Source organism: Oncorhynchus nerka, linkage group LG24, assembly GCF_034236695.1.
Source record: "Oncorhynchus nerka isolate Pitt River linkage group LG24, Oner_Uvic_2.0, whole genome shotgun sequence".
Lineage (NCBI taxonomy): Eukaryota > Metazoa > Chordata > Actinopteri > Salmoniformes > Salmonidae > Oncorhynchus > Oncorhynchus nerka.
Window position 1 is genome coordinate 1,689,690 of NC_088419.1, and position 25,000 is coordinate 1,714,689.

General features: G+C 40.0%; 1 protein-coding gene across 1 annotated transcript in view; it reads left to right on the forward strand.

The window, feature by feature from the left end:
• Positions 1-25,000, forward strand: part of LOC115125436 (runt-related transcription factor 2-like) — a 195,991-nt gene that overhangs the window by 73,728 nt on the left and 97,263 nt on the right. The window contains exons 2-3 of the mRNA XM_065008540.1: positions 8,988-9,250; positions 14,705-14,861. Of these exons, the coding sequence (XP_064864612.1) occupies positions 8,988-9,250; positions 14,705-14,861 (420 nt within the window). The remainder of the gene's footprint in view (positions 1-8,987; positions 9,251-14,704; positions 14,862-25,000) is intronic.

The following is a 25,000-nucleotide window of genomic DNA, read 5'->3' on the forward strand; positions in this document are numbered from 1 at the left end:
AACAGGTGTAGACCTTACCGTGAAATGCTGAATACAACAGGTGTAGACCTTACCGTGAAATGCTGAATACAACAGGTGTAGACCTTACCGTGAAATGCTGAATACAACAGGTGTAGACCTTACCGTGAAATGCTGAATACAACAGGTGTAGACCTTACCGTGAAATGCTGAATACAACAGGTGTAGACCTTACCGTGAAATGCTGAATACAACAGGTGTAGACCTTACCGTACCGTACAACAAATTTACAACAGGTGTAACCTTAGAATACAACAGGTGTAGACCTTACCGTGAAATGCTGAATACAACAGGTGTAGATCTTACCGTGAAATGCTGAATACAACAGGTGTAGACCTTTGAAATGCTGAATACAACAGGTGTAGACCTTACCGTGAAATGCTGAATACAACAGGTGTAGACCTTACCGTGAAATGCTGAATACAACAGGTGTAGACCTTACCGTGAAATGCTGAATACAACAGGTGTAGACCTTACCGTGAAATGCTGAATACAACAGGTGTAGACCTTACCGTGAAATGCTGAATACAACAGGTGTAGACCTTACCGTGAAATGCTGACTACAACAGGTGTAGACCTTACAGTGAAATGTTTACTTACAAGCCCTTAACCAACAATGCAGTTCAAGATAAAGAGTTAAGAAAATATTTACCAAATAAACTAATTGGAGAAAAAAATGAAATAGAATATTAACGACATTGGAAGAAACATTTCTGAGATGAGATGTCACGAATCTCGCCGAAGATGGTGCCTCTTCCTGTTCGGGCGGCGCTCGGCGGTCGTCGTCGTCGGCCTATTAGCTGCCATCGATTCCCTTTCCGTTTGTTTCTGTTTATTGGGTTTAATTGGGTACACCTGTTTTGAGGTAGTGTTTGTTTGTAGGCTATGTGTTATCTATATTTTTCCGGACAGTTTTAGTCCATTGTATTTTGGGACGGGTTGTTTCATGCGCCCTGGTGTTTTGCATGTCGTGGCTCCACAGTCTATGGAATAAAATATCCACGTACGGAATTACCTGCTCTCTGCGCTTGACTCTTCCACTCACAATTCATAGAAGTTGTAACATGAGTGCTACCTCTAACATCTAGTGCTACCTCTAACCTCTCTGTTAATATTCTACCTCTCTGTTAATATTCTGCCTCTCTGTTAATATTCTGCCTCTCTGTTAATATTCTACCTCTCTGTTAATATTCTGCCTCTCTGTTAATATTCTACCTCTCTGCTAATAGATATTCTACCTCTCTGTTAATATTCTACCTCTCTGTTAATAGATATTCTACCTCTCTGTTAATAGATATTCTACCTCTCTGTTAATATTCTACCTCTCTGTTATTATTCTACCTCTCTGTTAATAATCTACCTCCCTGTTTGTAATGGTTTTCTTCATCTGAACGAGAGGCGGACCAAAGCGCAGTGTGGTTGTTTTGATTCATGTTTTAATAAATCACTTCACATGAACAAACTAACAAAAACAAGAAATGTCAAAACAGTCCTATCTCAAACACAGAGACAGGAACAATCACCCACAAACAAACAGTGAAACCCAGGCTACCTAAGTAGGATTCTCAATCAGAGACAACTAATGACACCTGCCTCTGATTGAGAACCATACTAGACCGAAACATAGAAATACCCAAATCATAGAAAAACAAACATAGACTGCCCACCCAACTCACGCCCTGACCATACTAACTAAATACAAAACACAGGAAATAAAGGTCAGAACGTGACACTGTTAATATTCTACCTCTCTGTTAATAGATATTCTACCTCTCTGTTAATATTCTACCTCTCTGTTAATAGATATTCTACATCTCTGTTAATATTCTACCTCTCTGTTAATATTCTACCTCTCTGTTAATATTCTACCTCTCTGTTAATAGATATTCTACATCTCTGTTAATATTCTACCTCTCTGTTAATATTCTACCTCTCTGTTAATATTCTGCCTCTCTGTTAATATTCTACCTCTCTGTTAATATTCTACCTCTGTTAATATTCTACCTCTCTGTTAATATTCTACCTCTCTGTTAATAATCTACCTCTCTGTTAAATAGATATTCTACCTCTCTGTTAATAATCTAACTCTCTGTTAATAATCTACCTCTCTGTTAATAGATATTCTGCCTCTCTGTTAATATTCTACCTCTCTGTTAATATTCTACCTCTCTGTTAATATTCTGCCTCTCTGTTAATATTCTGCCTCTCTGTTAATATACTACCTCTCTGTTAATATTCTACCTCTCTGTTAATATTCTGCCTCTCTGTTAATATTCTGCTTCTCTGTTAATATTCTACCTCTCTGTTAATATTCTACCTCTCTGTTAATATTCTGCCTCTCTGTTAATATTCTACCTCTCTGTTAATATTCTACCTCTGTTAATATTCTGCCTCTCTGTTAATATTCTGCCTCTCTGTTAATATTCTGCCTCTCTGTTAATATTCTGCCTCTCTGTTAATATTCTACCTCTCTGTTAATATTCTACCTCTCTGTTAATATTCTGCCTCTCTGTTAATATTCTACCTCTCTGTTAATATTCTGCCTCTCTGTTAATATTCTACCTCTCTGTTAATATTCTACCTCTCTGTTAATATTCTACCTCTCTACTAATATTCTCCCTCTCTGTTAATAGATATTCTACCTCTCTGTTAATATTCTACCTCTCTACTAATATTCTACCTCTCTGTTAATATTCTACCTCTCTGTTAATAGATATTCTACCTCTCTGTTAATATTCTACCTCTCTGTTAATATTCTACCTCTCTGTTAATATTCTACCTCTCTGTTAATATTCTACCTCTCTGTTAATATTCTACCTCTCTGTTAATAGATATTCTACCTCTCTGTTAATATTCTACCTCTCTACTAATATTCACCCTCTCTGTTAATAGATATTCTACCTCTCTGTTAATATTCTACCTCTCTACTAATATTCACCCTCTCTGTTAATAGATATTCTACCTCTCTGTTAATATTCTACCTCTCTGCTAATATATATTCTACCTCTCTGTTAATATTCTACCTCTCTGTTAATAGATATTCTACCTCTCTGTTAATATTCTACATCTCTGTTAATATTCTACCTCTCTGTTAATATTCTACCTCTCTGTTAATATTCTGCCTCTCTGTTAATATTCTACCTCTCTGTTAATATTCTACCTCTCTGTTAATATTCTACCTCTCTGTTAATATTCTACCTCTCTGTTAATATTCTACCTCTCTGTTAATATTCTACCTCTCTGTTAATATTCTACCTCTCTGTTAATATTCTACCTCTCTGTTAATATTCTACCTCTCTGTTAATATTCTACCTCTCTGTTAATAGATATTCTACCTCTCTGTTAATATTCTACCTCTCTGTTAATATTCTACCTCTCTGTTATTATTCTACCTCTCTGTTAATATTCTACCTCTCTGTTAATAGATATTCTACCTCTCTGTTAATAGATATTCTACATCTCTGTTATTATTCTACCTCTCTGTTAATATTCTACCTCTCTGTTAATAGATATTCTAGTATAGTCCTATCCACTCTGTAATAGATATTCCAGTCTAGTCCTACCTCTAACTCTCTGAGGCCTGTGGGAGCTGGTGGACACATGCTGTCTGTAGGGGAGAAGGAACAGAACAGTCACCTGTGATAAACTGATGAATTCAGCTTTTCAGGTTTCAACACATATCTGTACTGGGGCAGCTGGGACTGGGACAGGGACAGGACTGTGGGTAATGCTGGGACAGGGACAGGGTTGGGGTTAATGCTGGGACTGGGACAGGGACAGGACTGGGGGTAATGCTGGGACTGGGACAGGGACAGGACTGGGGATAATGCTGGGACATGGAGGGCTGGGGTTAATGCTGGGACAAGGACAGGGCTGGGACAGGGACAGGGCTGGGACAGGGACAGGGCTGGGGTTAATGCTGGGACATGAACAGGGCTGGGGTTAATACTGGGACTGGGACAGGTCTGGGACAGGGACAGGTCTGGGACAGGGACAGGGCTGGGACAGGGACAGGGCTGGGACAGGGACAGGTCTGGGACAGGGACAGGGCTGGGACAGGGACAGGGACAGGTCTGGGACAGGGACAGGTCTGGGACAGGGACAGGGCTGGGACAGGGACAGGGGGACAGGGACAGGGACAGGTCTGGGACAGGGACAGGTCTGGGACAGGGACAGGTCTGGGACTGGGACAGGTCTGGGACAGGGACAGGTCTGGGACAGGGACAGGGCTGGGACAGGGACAGGGCTGGGGTTAATGCTGGGACAGGGACAGGTCTGGGACAGGGACAGGTCTGGGACAGGGACAGGGCTGGGACAGGGACAGGGCTGGGGTTAATGCTGGGACGGGGACAGGTCTGGGACAGGGACAGGGCTGGGACAGGGACAGGGACATGGACAGGGACAGGGACAGGGACAGGTCTGGGACAGGGACAGGGCTGGGACAGGGACAGGGCTGGGACAGGGACAGGGCTGGGACAGGGACAGGGACTGGGTTCAGGGCTGGGAAAGTTTTGGGACAGGGACAGGGCTTACAGGGACAGGATTTTTAAATATTGAACTCATTGGTAAAAAAAAACACTATAAAAATATTCTGTCTGAAATGAACCCCTAATATTCTGTCTGAAATGAAACCCTAATATTCTGTCTGAAATGAACCCCTAATATTCTGTCTGAAATTAACCCTAATATTCTGTCTGAAATTAACCCCTAATATTCTGTCTGAAATGAACCCCTAATATTCTGTCTGAAATGAACCCCTAATATTCTGTCTGAAATTAACCCCTAATATTCTGTCTGAAATTAACCCCTAATATTCTGTCTGAAATTAACCCCTAATATTCTGTCTGAAATTAACCCCTAATATTCTGTCTGAAATTAACCCCTAATATTCTGTCTGAAATTAACCCCTAACATTCTGTCTGAAATTCACAACTCTCACAAAAAGTTCAACATCTATAATGCATGTATTTACAAGGACGCAGAGATGGTAAAGTTATGTAAAGTAATGTGGTAAGACTGCACTACCCACAACCCCCAGTACATACAGGAGGATGTAAGACAACACTACCCATAACCCCCAGTACACACAGGAGGATGTAAGACAACACTACCCACAACCCCCCAGAACATATTAGAGACAAGAGCAGATCATATAAATACATATTCTCAACCCATTCACATTATAGATCACATTATAGATCACATTATAGATCACATAGATCACATAGATCACATTATAGATCACATTATAGATCACATTATAGATCACATTATAGATCACATTATAGATCACATAGATCACATTATAGATCACATTATAGATCACATAGATCACATTATAGATCACATAGATCACATAGATCACATTATAGATCACATTATAGATAACATTATAGATCACATAGATCACATAGATCACATTATAGATCACATTATAGATCACATTATAGATCACATTATAGATCACATTATAGATCACATAGATCACATTATAGATCACATAGATCACATTATAGATCACATTATAGATCACATTATAGATCACATTATAGATCACATTATAGATCACATAGATCACATTATAGATCACATTATAGATCACGTAGATCACATTATAGATCACATTATAGATCACATAGATCACATTATAGATCACATTATAGATCACATTATAGATCACATTATAGATCACATTATAGATCACATAGATCACATTATAGATCACATTATAGATCACATTATAGATCACATAGATCACATTATAGATCACATTATAGATCACATTATAGATCACATAGATCACATTATAGATCACATTATAGATCACATTATAGATCACATAGATCACATTATAGATCACATTATAGATCACATAGATCACATTATAGATCACATAGATCACATTATAGATCACATTATAGATCACATTATAGATCACATTATAGATCACATAGATCACATTATAGATCACATTATAGATCACATTATAGATCACATAGATCACATTATAGATCACATAGATCACATTATAGATCACATTATAGATCACATTATAGATCACATTATAGATCACATTATAGATCACATTATAGATCACATTATAGATCACATTATAGATCACATTATAGATCACATAGATCACATTATAGATCACATTATAGATCACATTATAGATCACATTATAGATCACATTATAGATCACATAGATCACATTATAGATCACATTATAGATCACATAGATCACATTATAGATCACATTATAGATCACATAGATCACATTATAGATCACATTATAGATCACATAGATCACATTATAGATCACATTATAGATCACATTATAGATCACATTATAGATCACATTATAGATCACATTATAGATCACATATAGATCACATTATAGATCACATAGATCACATTATAGATCACATTATAGATCACATTATAGATCACATTATAGATCACATTATAGATCACATTATAGATCACATAGATCACATTATAGATCACATTATAGATCACATTATAGATCACATTAGATCACATAGATCACATTATAGATCACCTTCTTTTGGAACACTTAGAATACGAAGGCCTTGAACAAAGTTCTTAAACATTCAAGAAAATCTGAAAATGATTAATGAACCAGTCTTATACTCAGGGTGAAATGTAAATATATCAGCACCATGTTAGTTTCCTACTCTGACATCCATGGGAAACACACGGAGACAGAATGCCTTGTTAACACAAAATGCCAACTGAGCATTTTAGAACAAAGCAACAAGGTTTGGCTAGTCCTCACTACACCCAGCTGTCCTGAGACTAACTGACCCAGCACAAGCAGGTGTGTGTGTGTGTGTGTGTGTGTGTGTGTGTGTGTGTGTGTGTGTGTGTGTGTGTGTGTGTGTGTGTGTGTGTGTGTGTGTGTGTGTGTGTGTGTGTGTGTGTGTGTGTGTGTGTCTGTGTGAGACAGAGAGAGAGGGAGAGAGAGAGAATGAGTTAGACAGTGATAGAAACCTGTAGATTATACCAGCCTAAATCTGTACTGTGTAAAGATAACAGCCGTTCTCCGCACCACGGAACGTTATGAAATGGAGTCAACGGGTGCCCGTTCATTCAAACAGTCATACTTCTCAAATCATGACCATAATACAACGTCTGTATTATGACATAAATATTGATAGGGAGTTGAATATAGCAACGATGATATTGCGTATTTTGGAGGAGAGATGGAATTTACATTTCCTTCTGTCTCTTGAATTTGTCCAAATTCTATTTCTCATACATTTTAATATCGAGGGATATTTCACTTTCTCTGGTCATGGGAATGTAATTGGTGCACGAGGAAGAAGTAATGCAGTGCCACTTGAGTTTCACCATCAGTTGGAAGACTGTGTCCCCTTTTCTCAGCGGGGGGAGGGAGAGCAGAGGGACGGCGAGTCGGGTGAAAGGCGCAAAAACGTCATACCTGTCGGTTTAGCGGGACAGGAAAGTAAGAAACACCGTGAGGGCAAAAGAAAGCCAGCAGGACTGTATGCGTTGATATGGGGATTTCAGTAAACAAACAGTGCAAATCAACATCTGGTAGAAAACAACGCAGCAAAAGTTGAAATATTTTAACTCTGGCTACAAGTCCCGTCTACGGTGGCGGGTGACTGCATTCACAACCAGGCTCAACGGTATTTACGGCCGTGCTCACATTGAAAACAATGACATCCGGTTTGCAGGATCTACCTCCTACCATCTAAACGCAGCATCACTTCTGCCCTCCCTCCCTCTCATCAGACCGGCCATCAGATGCAGGCCACCAGTCCAATAAAAAGCTATTTATTATGCTCACTCAGCTGTGCCTCAAAATACATGTATTCATTTAGTTAGGCAAGTCATTTAAATACACATTCTTATTGACACTGACGGCCTAACCCGGACGACGCCGGGCCAATTGTGCGCAGCCGTATGGGTCTCCCAATCACAGCCGGTTGTGATACAGTTTGAAATCGAACCAGTGTCTGTAGTGATACTTCTAGCAATGAGATGCAGTGTCTTAGACCTCTACGCCACTTGGGAGCCCTAATAGTGTGTGATCATATACCAACATTTTTCTAAAACATATTTTCAAAATGTCCTGAAAACAACAACATTGGCAGTGCAATTCAACTACTGCCAATATATATTGGACCTATAGCTTATTTTATAAACATCATTTCTAGTAGGTTAATGTTGCATAAGTTTGTGTTTTTAAGTCATGGTTTAAAGAAAACATATGAACTGTAGATCTTGGCTTGCTTTTGGACTCAGAATAGGTTGGTGACTACTGGTGTAGATGATTGTTCTCAAAGCAGTTTTCATACCTTTATTCTCGTGCCTTTGAATGGGTTCTGTACGTGAAATAGCCTGCAGGCTCGAGGCTTTCAATTTGTCACAACGACCCAAGTGAAGCAACTGAAGTCTTGGCCTGACTTTTACAGAAATGAAATACTTTTAATGTAGAAAACATCTGGGAGGATTATTGTCGCAGTTTTGTTTATTTTTGTAATGATAGATTGCTTGAATTTTAATCAGGCTTATATAATTTCGCACGAAGAATTCGGTCTGGGGTTTTGACACGGACACTGACAAGAACATTTCCTAAGACCTTGTCATCAAAAACCCCCTTGCGCGTTCAGTCAGACGTGGTTTTCCAGCTGCAGACGGTTTTATTTTGAGGTTCGGAGGCGCCCTCCTATCCAACCGAAGTCTGTAGTGGAGAGAAGTTTAGCAACTCAGCGCGCTGAGAGAAGCGAGTCCCATTTTCCGTTGGCAGGAGAGCTGAAGCTCACTAGCCGTGCCGAACAGAGCGGAGCAAACAGACAGAGTCACTCCGGTGGAGGGGACAGGAGAGCAGAGGAGAACTGGCTTGGTGGTCTTGACTCTTTCCCGTGCTCGCTGGCTGTCTGCTAACCCATAGTCTGTTGTGATGCGCATTCCCGTAGATCCCAGTGCCACGCGGAGGTTTAGCCCGCCGTCCAGTAGCCTCCAGCCGCTCCCGGCCAAGATGAACGAGCTCAACACGCCGCCCGGGACCGGTCAGCAGGACAGCACGGTGCCAAGGCTGCGCCTGCAGGAGAACCGCAGCATGGCAGAGATCATAGCGGACCACCCGGCCGAGCTGGTCCGGACTGACAGCCCCAACTTCCTCTGCTCTGTCCTGCCCTCTCACTGGCGCTGCAACAAGACGCTGCCCGTCGCCTTCAAAGTAAATACCACTCTCTTCTAGTACTGTATACGTTGTAATGAATAGAACACTTTCTTTAGGCAGCTGTATTCGTTCTATTGAATATTGAGAGAAAAGGTCTGACTGAATTCCTCTTGGCGTTTGGGTCAAACACATGTATTTATATTTGTATAAAATATTATTGCACTGCCCTTTAAATGCGCATTACAAATTATGAGCTTGAATTTCCGTTTCTGCCAGAATTTTTGTCTATAGCAGGTCTGCACAATTTGCCGTTGTAGTATCTGAGCAAATTAGAGTTAGAGACATAAAGACGTACTGTGCGTCTTTCAGGATATAATTAACAAAGCGTGATTGTTTAAAGTTTATAATTGGGAGCAGAGAGGCGCAGAACGGAAACATGATGGATACGTTTCATTAACATGTTGGAAACCTTAGTTCATATGACACATTCTCTGTTATTGTCTCTGTATGGGAGACAGACTGACAGACAGACAGGCTGGTGGACATTAGAATCATGCTGTTGTGTCTCTCACCGCCATTAGATAATATTTCCTAATTGTACTTGTTGAAATAATTATATTGCTCTCTATTCAAATTAACTTAGAAAATGGGGGACATTTTACCATTGTTCTATTACATTTTTTACTCTTAATTGTAATTTAATTCGACAACATGAAATGCATGTAGCTTCCATAATATTACCAGTGGCCTACACTAAATAAACCATAAAATAAGTTTGATAGAAGACATGTACCTATATATGTTTTCCCTCGCAATTTTAAAACGTCATCTGTTGGTTGGAAAGTTATATAAATGAATAACGGATGTTGATTTTGTAGGCCTAATGCATCACAGACATGACAGGGAGCACCAGTTCTATTACCTTCCATTAAAACAAATTCATAGTTGATTTTTGATGTGTACATTTTTATTTTATTTTATTTTGCTTTATATGTTTATATTTTTCCTTTTGACATATTGATAACGGCCATCAAAGGCCGATATCCGCTACCGCTGAACACTGTTCAATAAAGGCCTTTCAATATAATACTAATATAATTCAAAACGGACAGAAGGTGATTCTAATCTGTATATTAAGTGTTATTACAGAGATCTAGGGCCCTGTCATACTACCCAATCATTAGGTGTTTATAATAAACCTTTGTAGTGTTGGTACTCTGCGTTCTAATTGGACCACTTCTCGTGTTATTACACGGAGTTGTTAGTTGTAGTTCCACCGTTGTTATGCAACGTGTTAAGCTGTAGTCATGGTGTCAGATAAAGGATCTGTCCTCCAGCTATCTGGAGACTCACAACACGATAAAGGAATGACTCTCTCCCTCTACAGAATGGATTCACTTACATGTCTTGTGTTTTTAAGAGATTCTGACTTTTCTCACAGTAAATTAAGATCATTTTTTGCGATTCATATTTCTAGAACTGAACCTCAGCAATATTTTTTTAGTGAAAAGGTCTCAGCCGCAGCAACTTATTTCTACTAAGTACAGGTCCTCGTGGAAATATATAACACATGGTCTTATGGAAATATATAACACATGGTCTAATGGAAATATATAACACATGGTCTAATGGAAATATATAACACATGGTCTAATGGAAATATATAACACATGGTCTAATGGAAATATATAACACATGGTCTAATGGAAATATATAACAGATGGCCTTATGGAAATATATAACACATGGAAATATATAACACATGGAAATATATAACACATGGAAATATATAACACATGGAAATATATAACACATGGTCTAATGGAAATATATAACACATGGTCTAATGGAAATATATAACACATGGTCTAATGGAAATATATAACACATGGTCTTATGGAAATATATAACACATGGTCTAATGGAAATATATAACACATGGTCTTATGGAAATATATAACACATGGTCTTATGGAAATATATTACACATGGAAATATATAACACATGGTCTAATGGAAATATATAACACATGGAAATATATAACACATGGTCTTATGGAAATATATAACACATGGAAATATATAACACATGGTCTAATGGAAATATATAACACATGGTCTTATGGAAATATATAACACATGGTCTTATGGAAATATATAACACATGGTCTAATGGAAATATATAACACATGGTCTTATGGAAATATATAACACATGGTCTAATGGAAATATATAACACATGGTCTTATGGAAATATATAACACATGGTCTTATGGAAATATATAACACATGGTCTAATGGAAATATATAACACATGGTCTAATGGAAATATATAACACATGGAAATATATAACACATGGTCTTATGGAAATATATAACAGATGGTCTAATGGAAATATATAACACATGGAAATATATAACACATGGTCTAATGGAAATATATAACACATGGTCTAATGGAAATATATAACACATGGTCTAATGGAAATATATAACACATGGTCTAATGGAAATATATAACACATGGTCTTATGGAAATATATAACACATGGTCTTATGGAAATATATAACACGTGGTCTTATGGAAATATATAACACATGGTCATAGTTCCTGCCAAGGCAGCAGCTACTCTTCCTGGGGTTTATATAATCCCATGGTTCCTGCCAATGGAAATACTCTTCCTGGAAATATATAAGCCATGTTCCTGTCAAGGCAGCAGCTACTCTTCCTGGGGTTTATATATCCCCATTGGTTCCTGCCAAGGCAAGCTATCTTCCTGGGGTTTATTATGGATCCCCATTAGTTCCTGCCAAGGCAGCAGCTATCTTCCTTGGTCTAATGGAAATATTCCTAAGGCAGCAGCTACTCTTCCTGGGGTTTATTATGGAAATATTAGTTCCATGGAAAGCTATCTTCCTGGGGTTTATTATGGATCCCCATTAGTTCCTGCCAAGGCAAATAGCTATCTTCCTGTGGTTTATATAATCCCCATGGTTCCTATCAAGGCAGCATACTCTTCCTGGGGTTTATATATAACCCATTAGTTCTAATGGAAATACTCTTCCTGGGGTTTATAACACCCATGGTTCCTAAAGGCAAAGCTATCTTCCTGGGGTTTATTATGGATCCCCATGGTCTTATGGAAATATCTTCCATGTTGTTTATTATGGATCCCCATTATTCCTGTCAAGGCATAGCTACTCTTCCTGGGGTTTATTATATAATCCCCATTAGTTCCTATCAAGGCACAGCTGGTCTTCCTGGAAATTATATAATCCCCATGGTTCTTATGGAAATATCTTCCTGGGGTTTACATGGATCCCCATTAGTTCCTGCCAAGGCAGCAGCTACTCTTCCTGGGGTTTATTATGGATCCCCATTAGTTCCTGCCAAGGCAGCAGCTACTCTTCCTGGGGTTTATTATGGATCCCCATTAGTTCCTGTCAAGGCAGCAGCTACTCTTCCTGGGATTTATTATGGATCCCCATTAGTTCCTGCCAAGGCAGCAGCTACTCTTCCTGGGGTTTATTATGGATCCCCATTAGTTCCTGCCAAGGCAGCAGCTACTCTTCCTGGGGTTTATTATGGATCCCCATTAGTTCCTGCCAAGGCAGCAGCTACTCTTCCTGTGGTTTATTATGGATCCCCATTAGTTCCTGTCAAGGCAGCAGCTACTCTTCCTGGGGTTTATTATGGATCCCCATTAGTTCCTGCCAAGGCAGCAGCTACTCTTCCTGGGGTTTATTATGGATCCCCATTAGTTCCTGCCAAGGCAGCAGCTACTCTTCCTGGGGTTCATTATGGACCCCCATTAGTTCCTGCAGCAGCTTCTCTTCCTGGGGTCCAGCAACATTAAGGCGGTTACACATATAACATTACCATACATTCATAACAGATTTCACAACATATTAAAATGTATTTATTTACCCCTTCTTACATCAGCTGATATATCAAAGTGCTGTACAGAACCCAGCCTAAACTCCCAAACAGCAAGCAATGCAGGTGTAGAAGCACGGTGGCTTGGAAAAACTCCCTAGAAAGGCCAAAACCTAGGAAGCATCCTAGAGTGGAACCAGGCTATGAGGGTATTAAGTGTGTGCCCTCTGGCCTCTACTCTACTACCACATATCTTCAACCAGAATCCATATGTACATGCATGTATAGTGCGTGTGTTATTGTGTGTGTGTATGCATGTGTCTTTGTCTATGTTTGTGTCTCTTCACAGTCCCTGCTGTTCCATAAGGTGTATTTTTTACCTGTTTATTAAATCTGATTTTAGTGAATCGCTCTGCCTGTTAGTTTATTAGCATTGGCCATAAAACAGGAATGTCTTGCAACCCAACGATTGTCCCAAATCTCATTATTGACAACTTTACCATTTTATCAACTTTGCAACTGCTTACTACTTTTAGCTACTTTTATTAAACTACTTAGCATATTAGCTAACCCTTCCCCTAACCATAACCTTAACCCTTTTAGCTAAGTACTAATCTTAATCTTAACCCTAACCTGAACCCTAACCCCTAGAGCTACAGTTAGCCCGTTAGCTAATGTTAGCATTAGCCACCTTGCCACCTAGCTAGCGTTAGCCACAACAAATTGTAATTTGTAACATATCGTACAAAATGGATGATGGACATCCACACATACCGGCAGGTAGCCTAGTGGTTATAGTATATAATGGTGTCATGGAAAAGTAACCGAAAGATTGCGAGATAGAATCCCCGAGCTGACAGAAGTAACAATCTGTCGTTCTGCCCCTGAACAAGGCAGTTAATCCACTGTTCCTAGACCAGTTAACCCACTGTTCCTAGACCAGTTAACCCACTGTTCCTAGACCAGTTAATCCACTGTTCCTAGACCAGTTAACCCACTGTTCCTAGGCTAGTTAACCCACTGTTCCTAGGCCAGTTAACCCACTGTTCCTAGGCCAGTTAACCCACTGTTCCTAGACCAGTTAACCCACTGTTCCTAGGCCAGTTAACCCACTGTTCCTAGACCAGTTAACCCACTGTTCCTAGACCAGTTAACCCACTGTTCCTAGATCAGTTAACCCCCTCCACTGTTCCTAGACCAGTTAACCCACTGTTCCTAGACCAGTTAATCCACTGTTCCTAGGCCATCATTGAAAATAAGAATTTCTTCTTAACCGACTTGCCTAGTGAAATAAATACCATATGAAATGTAACAAATCAAACTGAATGGAGTGTCTTGGCTTTACATACAGAATGATAGGAAATGCTCTGAGACTGTGTTGAGAAGGAAGTATTTCTAGTTTGTCTTCCATTTTAGCTGGGTGCTGACCATTTAATAGTGTCAGTAATGATCAAATGGCTGAGGTGGGGTTGAATAGGGTTGAACAATACCGGAAAACCTGCAAGGAATTTCACAAAATTAGGTCTGAAGTTGATTTGAGTCCGTTCTCCTCCTCCTCTCGCCTCCTTCACTCTCTTCATCCATCCTTTCTTCCTCCTCCTCCTCCTCCTCCTCCTCCTCCTCATCCTTCCCAGGTTGTGGCATTGGGAGAGGTGACTGATGGGACGGTCGTCACGGTGATGGCAGGGAACGATGAGAACTACTCGGCGGAGCTGCGAAACGCATCTGGGGTGCTGAAGAACCAGGTGGCTCGCTTCAACGACCTGCGCTTCGTGGGCCGCAGTGGACGGGGTCAGTGTCTATATTACCTAGATCAGTATCTATGTCTCTTTATCTATGTTATTATGGTTCTTAGCTTCTTAGGATGCAGATCGTTTCAAACTGAATTTGAAATTGGGTTTTTTATTTGGATCATGGTGACATTATTTCTGATCTGTGTTGGATCATGGTGACATTATTTCCATGTCTCTGCCAGTATTTCCATGCCTCTGCTCTCCTCTGGGTATAGGGCAACCCTCAGCAGGAAAAACAAAACTAGACAAGAATATGTGCCAGGTGTGATATCCCTCCTAAATAGGGTTAATGTTCCTATCGACTCCATAAGGCCAGCAGGCTAATGTTCCTATCGACTCCATAAGGCCAGCAGGCTAATGTTCCTATCGACTCCATAAGGCCAGCAGGCTAATGTTCCTATCGACTCCATAAGGCCAGCAGGCTAATGTTCCTATCGACTCCATAAGGCCAGCAGGCTAATGTTCCTATCGACTCCATAAGGCCAGCAGGCTAATGTTCCTATCGACTCCATAAGGCCAGCAGGCTAATGTTCCTATCGACTCCATAAGGCCAGCAGGCTAATGTTCCTATCGACTCCATAAGGCCAGCAGGCTAATGTTCCTATCGACTCCATAAGGCCAGCAGGCTAATGTTCCTATCGACTCCATAAGGCCAGCAGGCTAATGTTCCTATCGACTCCATAAGGCCAGCAGGCTAATGTTCCTATCCAGCAGGCTAATGACTCCATAAGGCCAGCAGGCTAATGTTCCTATCGACTCCATAAGGCCAGCAGGCTAATGTTCCTATCGACTCCATAAGGCCAGCAGGCTAATGTTCCTATCGACTCCATAAGGCCAGCAGGCTAATGTTCCTATCGACTCCATAAGGCCAGCAGGCTAATGTTCCTATCGACTCCATAAGGCCAGCAGGCTAATGTTCCTATCGATCGACTCCATAAGGCCAGCAGGCTAATGTTCCTATCGACTCCATAAGGCCAGCAGGCTAAGGCCAGCAGGCTAATGTTCCTATCGACTCGACCCATAAGGCCAGCAGGCTAATGTTCCTATCGACTCCATAAGGCCAGCAGGCTAATGTTCCTATCGACTCCATAAGGCCAGCAGGCTAATGTTCCTATCGACTCCATAAGGCCAGCAGGCTAATGTTCCTATCGACTCCATAAGGCCAGCAGGCTAATGTTCCTATCGACTCCATAAGGCCAGCAGGCTAATGTTCCTATCGACTCCATAAGGCCAGCAGGCTAATGTTCCTATCGACTCCATAAGGCCAGCAGGCTAATGTTCCTATCGACTCCATAAGGCCAGCGGCTAATGTTCCATAAGGCCAGCAGGCTAATGTTCCTATCGACTCCATAAGGCCAGCAGGCTTCCTATGTTCAGCAGGCTATCGACTCCATAAGGCCAGCAGGCTAATGTTCCTATCGACTCCATAAGGCCAGCAGGCTAATGTTCCTATCGACTCCATAAGGCCAGCAGGCTAATGTTCCTATCGACTCCATAAGGCCAGCAGGCTAATGTTCCTATCGACTCCATAAGGCCAGCAGGCTAGTCTGTTTTTTGTCATGTTTTTTCTTTATTATAATTATTATCTTATATTTTTATTTTTTATTATTGGTATGTAACTGTTATGAAAGTTTTATTGTCAATTTTTGGTGTTGTATTTAAACGCCACTTTAAATGTGTACATGACACTGCAACAACATTTCCCCATGGGGACAATAAAGTCGGGAAGTCAGGAAGAACAGTTAATAACCTTAAGGACCTGGTGAATCACAGAGAGCTTGGGGTCATAACTGACGCAAGACCGTTCACCCATCGCTGTGAACTATATAACATGGAGGAGTGGCCCTCCTTGCTCCCAGAACACACGGGTACATATTTGTGTACAAGGCAGTGCTTGGCCTCTTCCGTACATAATGTATCTTAACAACATCACAATCCTACAGCCTCCACTCTGTCAGTGCTCTCATTCACAGGTCCTAGGGCAAGGACTGAAATGGGGAAACAATCCTTCTCCTACAACGCACCTTGGTCTTGGAACAAACTAAAAAAAGACTTTCAAACCTGAGGAGAGGGTGTCTCTGTCTGAGTTGAAAACTTTGATAGAAGACAATATAATTGAACGTTGTGATTGTTTTTAATGTTTTGTATTGAAGTATTGTGTTCTTGTGTACACACTGACAACTTCCTGCTGACCTCTTGACCTCCCCTTCCAAAAAAAGGTTTCTAACGTCAAGGTTTCTAACCGTACACCGTACTGACCTCTTGACAGGTCCCCTTCCAAAAAACAGGTTTCTAACGTCAAGGTGTCTAACCGTACACCGTACTGACCTCTTGACAGGTCTTCTTCTGGTTAAATAACTGATCTTAGTGTCTATATTTCTATATCTAATACCTCTATATTATAAAAGAGGTCAGTGTCTATATCTCTATATCTATACCTCTATATTATTAGAGGTCAGTGTCTATCTCTATATCTTTACATCTATATTATTAAAGAGGTCAGTGTCTATCTCTATATCTTTACATCTATATTATTAAAGAGGTCAGTGTCTATATCTCTATACCTATACCGCTATATTCATAAAGAGGTCAGTCTCTATCTCTATATCTGTTCCTCTATAGTAGTAAAGAGGTCAGTGTCTATCTCTATATCTGTTCCTCTATAGTAGTAAAGAGGTCAGTGTCTATCTCTATATCTTTACCTCTATATTAGTGAAGAGGTCAGCATCCATCTCTATATCTATACCTCTATATTCATAAAGAGGTCAGTCTCTATCTCTATATCTATACCTCTATATTAGTAAAGAGGTTGTTGTCTATCTCTATATCTATACATCTATATTATTAAAGAGGTCAGTGTCTATCTCTATATCTGTTCCTCTATAGTAGTAAAGAGGTCAGTGTCTATATCTCTATACCTATACCGCTATATTCATAAAGAGGTCAGTCTCTATCTCTATATCTATGACTCTACATTATTAAAGAGGTTATTGTCTATATCTCTGTATATCTATACCTCTACATTATTAATGAGGTTATTGTCTATATCTCTATATATCTATACCTCTACATTATTAATGAGGTTATTGTCTATATCTCTGTATATCTATACCTCTACATTATTAAAGAGGTCAGTGTCTATATCTCTATATCTATGACTCTACATTATTAAAGAGGTCAGTGTCTATATCTCTATATCTATGACTCTACATTATTAAAGAGGTTATTGTCTATACCTCTATATATCTATACCTCTACATTATTAAAGAGGTCAGTGTCTATATCTCTATATCTATACCTCTACATTATTAAAGAGGTCAGTGTCTATATCTCTATACCTATACCGCTATATTCATAAAGAGGTCAGTCTCTATCTCTATATCTATACCTCTATATTAGTAAAGAGGTTGTTGTCTATCTCTATATCTATACATCTATATTATTAAAGAGGTCAGTGTCTATCTCTATATCTGTTCCTCTATAGTAGTAAAGAGGTTATTGTCTATATCTCCATATATCTACCTCTATAATATTTAAAGAGGTTATTGTCTATATCTATATATATCTACCTCTATATTAGTAAAGAGGCTATTGTCTATATCCAGGGGTGAAAGTACATTTCTTCCCAGAATGGGACATCCATTTCTTTCCAGAATGGGACCTCCTATGTGTGCATGTGCACCCCAAAAAATGTACAGTCTGGACGTTCTGGCGCCCCAGGCGAGACAAAAAATTGCCACACCGCCCCTTTCCCTGCTAAACTAGAACAGTGTATGTATAGCAGGGATCTGCAATAGGTTTGGCCGCGGGCCAATTCTTTCCTCAGCCAATAGTCGGCAGAATGGAACACAATAGCAGCCCATTCATATGCCTATGCTACAAATGAAACAGCATGTTTAACACACCTGGTTAGTAGGTTATATAATCAGTTTAATATGGAGGTTAGTGTCTATACCATATCCTAATATTTTAAACTGATAAAATCCACCAATGTCTCTATTAAATTAAGTTTGTAATATTGATTTGTGCGGCTGATTGTGGAAAAAGCAATAAAGAGAAAATGTTGCTCGGAAGAACATCTACAAAGAAATGGTATAATGAAAGTAGTTTCAGTTTAGACTAAGAAATAGGCCTCCTTACCATTTTCCCAATGTCAAACCACGGTGTCTGCAACCAAATGGTGGCTGTTTGCAAATAAATATTACACATTATCCTCATTATAATATTCATATATTATATTATAACTTTAGTTAAATAATATCATAAATATTTGAATTATAATGTAATATTATATTGTAATTATATTGTAATTGTAATTATATAATATTATAAATATTATCCTAATTATTCTAAGCATGGCACTTTCTAAAGTGACCTTTGCCCCCAGAGGACTCGAACCAACGTAAATAATAGGAACAGAATAGCAAAAGTCCAATTTTTAATCTCCTCGAAGGACGCAGCTCATCTTCAGCAGGTCATGGAGAGGAATCAATATATCCTCATCAGATGCGTTTTTTTTATGGGCGATTGTTAAAGAATGCTTCAGAATTATCTGGATGATTTTTATATATTTCATATAACGCTAACGATGGGTATTCTTTTGCCCTTTTCGTTAACGAAGGGTATGGCATACCCTCACTCAATTGGAGCCCTGGTGTTAATCAAATCTACCAAGCCCTTCCTAGACACAGGAAGTATATAAGAAGGGCATGGTGACGGTATTGGAGGATTTGACTATACTGATAAATCTATGGACAGAATGATTGCTTCTGTCAAAACTCTTATTTTTGTTTTTTTTTATAGGAAGAAATAGGCTCCAACAATGTCCTCTGTTGTCGTGAAGGCAAATTAAAAAAGAAGACAATTGTTGAAATTAAATATTTTCTGTGTGACAATTCCGCCGTTGCTCCAAAGATGATGTCTATCCGCGTTGCCTTTTCTCCTGCACTCGCTCTCCTCATTAATACAATAATGATTTTAAAAGTCTGTCTCATGACATTGTAATACATTCGGTCTCCAGTTTATGGGCTACAGAAAAACGTCATAGAGTACTTATTTTCCTACCGTAGGGTACATAACGTCTGGTAAATTCATTTGTTAAATTAATTTTGCTCTGGGGAGGCGCCCTGGGGAGGCACCCTGGGGAGGCGACCTGGGGAGGCGCCTTGGGGAGGCGCCCTGGGGAGAGGCGCTGGGGAGGCACCTTGGGGAGGCGCCCTGGGGAGACACCCTGGGGAGGCGCGCTGGGGAGGCACCCTGGGGAGAGGCGCTGGGGAGGCGCTCTGGGGAGGCGCCCTGGGGAGGCGCCCTGGGGAGGCGCCCCGGGGAGAGGCGCTGGGGAGGCGCCCTGGGGAGGCGCCCTGGGGAGAGGCGCTGGGGAGGCGCGCTGGGGAGGCGCCCTGGGCGTGGACATGCTACATATTTTACATCCCTGCCGTGATGCCACTGGGTGAGATAAGTTCTCATTGTTTTTGGGCAGAATAATGTGAGGTGTTATGTGTTCTTGAAGGTGCATCTTGGTCAGTTTAGCTCAGAAGATAATAATCATATAATTATATTTACAATTACAATTAATTCAATAGCATCTCTGTGGGCCTAGTCATTTGTCATTAAACTTTTCAAATGTGTTACCTTTTGTTTTGACATAAAGACAACCAGTCGTAATCTTTTCATCTGATTGTCAAACAACCATTTCAAAGGGATCCTTCACCAGGCTACCAGCCCATGTTCATCCACTTGCAACAGTCTCCAAACAGTGGTGAAATGGAAAGAGACATTCTTGACATTGTTGATTGTTTTCAGGGCAGAAATAATGCCTCCACAGGTGTTCTCGCGCATCTCAGTTTCAGACAATCATCTCTGCCTTGTCAAAATGTCAGTGTTCTTGTCAAACCACATCCCATTTTGGAGTGTATGCTATACTACCTGTTTTCAAGCCCATTGGCTTATTTTTCATGCTTCTGACATGCGGTAATGATTCGTAGTGGTGTAATGATTCATGGTGATGTAATGATTCATAGTGGTGTAATGATACATAGTGGTGTACTGATTCATAGTGGTGTAATGATTCGTAGTGGTGTAATGATTCATAGTAGTGTAATGATTCATAGTGGTGTAATGATTCATAGTGGTGTAATGATTCATAGTTGTGTAATGATTCATAGTGGTGTAATGATACATAGTGATGTAATGATTCGTAGTGGTGTAATGATTCATAGGTGGTGTACTGATTCATAGTGGTGTACTGATTCATAGTGGTGTAATGATTCATAGTGGTGTAATGATTCATAGTGGTGTACTGATTCATAGTGGTGTACTGATTCATATTGGTGTACTGATTCATAGTGGTGTACTGATTCATAGTGGTGTAATGATTCATAGTGGTGTAATGATTCATAGTGGTGTAATGATTCATAGTGGTGTAATGATTCATAGGTGGTGTACTGATTCATAGTGGTGTACTGATTCATAGTGGTGTAATGATTCGTAGTGGTGTAATGATTCATAGTGGTGTACTGATTCATAGTGGTGTAATGATTCATAGTGGTGTAATGATTCATAGTGGTGTAATGATTCATAGTGGTGTAATGATTCATAGGTGGTGTACTGATTCATAGTGGTGTACTGATTCATAGTGGTGTAATGATTCGTAGTGGTGTAATGATTCGTAGTGGTGTAATGATTCATAGTGGTGTAATTATTCATAGGTGGTGTACTGATTCATAGTGGTGTAATGATTCATAGTAGTGTATTGATTCATAGTGGTGTACTGATTCATAGTGGTGTAATGATTCATAGTGGTGTAATGATTCATAGTGGTGTAATGATTCATAGGTGGTGTAATGATTCATAGTGGTGTAATGATTCATAGTAGTGTATTGATTCATAGTGGTGTACTGATTCATAGTGGTGTAATGATTCATAGTGGTGTAATGATTCATAGTGGTGTAATGATTCATAAGTGGTGTAATGATTCATAGTGGTGTAATGATTCATAGGTGGTGTAATGATTCATAGGTGGTGTAATGATTCTGTCATGCCCTGACCTTAGTTATCTTTGTTTTCTTTATAATTTGGTTAGGTCAGGGTGTGACGAGGGTGTTTTGTGTTGGTTTTGTATTGTCTAGTTTTAAAAATATATTTATGGGTTTTTCCCTAGTCTAGGTGTTTATATGTCTATGGTTGCCTAGATTGGTTCTCAATCAGAGGCAGCTGTTTATCGTTGTCTCTGATTGGGGACCATATTTAGGTAACCATATTCCTTGGGTAGTTTGTGGGTTGTTCTTCTACGTTTAGCTGCCTGTTCTGCACTAGTCATATTCCTTGGGTAGTTTGTGGGTTGTTTTTCTATGTTTAGTTGCCTGTTCTGCCATATTCCTTCACGGTTCGTTTTGTTGTTTTGTTTAGTACTGTTCGGTGTTCTCTCTTTAATTAAAGAGTTATGTTCGCTTGCCACGCTGCGCCTTGGTCTCCTCACTATGACAACCGTGACAGATTCATAGTGGTGTAATGGTTCAGTGGTGTAATGATTCACGGTGGTGTAATATCCTACAGTTTCCTGGACCTTTTATTTTAATTATTGTGATAGGCTCATGTTTGACAGGTACTGGGTACACCAGGTGCACCCAAGACAGTACAAATTGTAGAATGTCTATATATTCATATCTATCAATTCTATCTACATTTGATTATCTTTGATGTGAATTGCTAACTAATATTTAGATTTTTAGGATTACTGAAATATTTTTATATTAGTCATCAGTAATACTACTGGAATAAACCAGTGAGGTATTAGCTACATTTAGAGTACATGAAGAGGCAACCAGCCCATTTAAGCTAACATATACCCAAATAATACATTATTGCATGAAATTACTTTAGAAAGGGGCATTAGTCAAGTATGTTCTCTTTCCCCTTCCTGTTTGCACTGGCAATTCAACTGCTTGCAACAAGATTTAGACAGGACCCAAACATAACAGGTGTCAGTATTGGTAAACATGAATATAAACTAAACTCATTTGCAGATATCTCGATTACCAATATTGAAATCTCAATGGCCCCTTTGCTAAAAATATTTTAAGAATAGTCAAAAATCTCAGTATATAAAATTAATGTGGGATTTAAAAAAAAATTATGTCAATAGGAAAAAGAAAAAGAATATCAGATATGAGGTAAGACCCTAACCCCTGATCAGATAAAATGTTATTTCACTCTAAATAAATGAACAGACCTTCACCACGCATATAGGGAAGGACAACGGACGGTGTTCTTTAAATGGAAGTGACCGACGCTGGAGTAGACAAGCAGGTACGGGGAGTCAAACATTTAATCAGAACAAACATGGAACAAGACAGGGACACGGGTATACAAGGACACATGACAACACATGTCTGGGATCAGAATGGGGGAACAGACAGACATAGGCGAGGTAATGACAGAGGTGATTGAGTCTAGGTGAGTCCAATAATCGCTGATGTTTGGTTGCTTCAGCATTCTGTAAGTGACCGACGCTGGAGTAGACAAGCAGGTACGGGGAGTCAAACATTTAATCAGAACAGACATGGAACAAGACAGGGACACGGGTATACAAGGACACATGACAACACATGTCTGGGATCAGAATGGGGGAACAGACAGACATAGGCGAGGTAATGACAGAGGTGATTGAGTCTAGGTCAGTCCAATAATCGCTGATGTTTGGTTGCTTCAGCATTCTGTAAGTGACCGACGCTGGAGTAGACAAGCAGGTACGGGGAGTCAAACATTTAATCAGAACAGACATGGAACAAGACAGGACAAGCGTCAGGTATACAACGACATACGACAATCAATGCTGAAGCTGGGATCAGAATGGGGGAACAGACAGATATAGGAGAGGTAATGACAGAGGTGATTGAGTCCCACACTATACACGCCAGCTACTACAGCAGGTGAAATCACTGCAAAACTTAACAAAGAGCTGGGTGATCCATAATAAACCCCAGGAAGAGTAGCTGCTAATGGGGACCCATAATAAATACAAAGTAGAGGTAAACCAGCATGGTGGAAAAGGGGCTATGCTAAAAGCCTACTACTGGTTAGTTAGTTAGGGTAAGCCGATTTAGGGCTCCTGAGTGGCGCAGCGGTCTAAGGCACTGCATCTCAGTGCAAGAAGTAGCACTACAGACCTGGTTTGATTCTAGGCTGTATCACAACTGGCCGTTATTGGGATTCCCATAGGGCGGCGCACAATTGGCCCCGCGTCGTTAAGGACGTCACTGTAAATAAGAATTGTTTTCGTAACTGACTTGCCTACTTAAGGGCTTTCTATATAGTTGTCTAATGTTGGTGGGGCGTATTAACCATCCCTTTAAGGGCTTTCTGTATAGTTGTCTAATGTTGGTGGGGCGTATTAACCTTCCCTTTAAGGGCTTTCTGTATAGTTGTCTAATGTTGGTGGGGCGTATTAACCTTCCCTTTAAGGGCGTTCTGTATAGTTGTCTAATGTTGGTGGGGCGTATTAACCTTGTATGGCTCCACCATTCTCTAAACACTCATCAAGGACAATACACAACACCACCACAAAAACAACACCACAACAACAACAGCGACAACAGCAACAACAAAAACAACAGCAACAACAATAGCAACAAGAACAGCAACAACAACAACAACAGCATCAGCAACAAGAACAACAACAACAACAGCATCAGCAACAAGAACAACAACAACAACAGCAACAACAGCAGCAGCAACAGCAACAAGAACAATAGCAACAATAACAACAGCAACAACAGCAGCAACAACAGCAACAACAGCAACAACAACAACAACAGCAGCAACAACAGCAACAAGAACAACAAGAACAACAGCAACATGAACAACAACAACAACAACAGCAACAATAACAACAGCAGCAACAACAACAGCAACAACAGCAACAAGAACAACAGCAGCAACACCAACAGCAACATGAACAACAACAACAACAACAGCAACAACAGCAGCAACAACAGCAACAAGAACAACAGCAGCAACAACAACAGCAACATGAACAACAACAACAACAACAGCAACAACAGCAACAACAACAACAGCAGCAACAGTAACAACAACAGCAACATGAACAACAACAACAACAACAGCAACATGAACAAC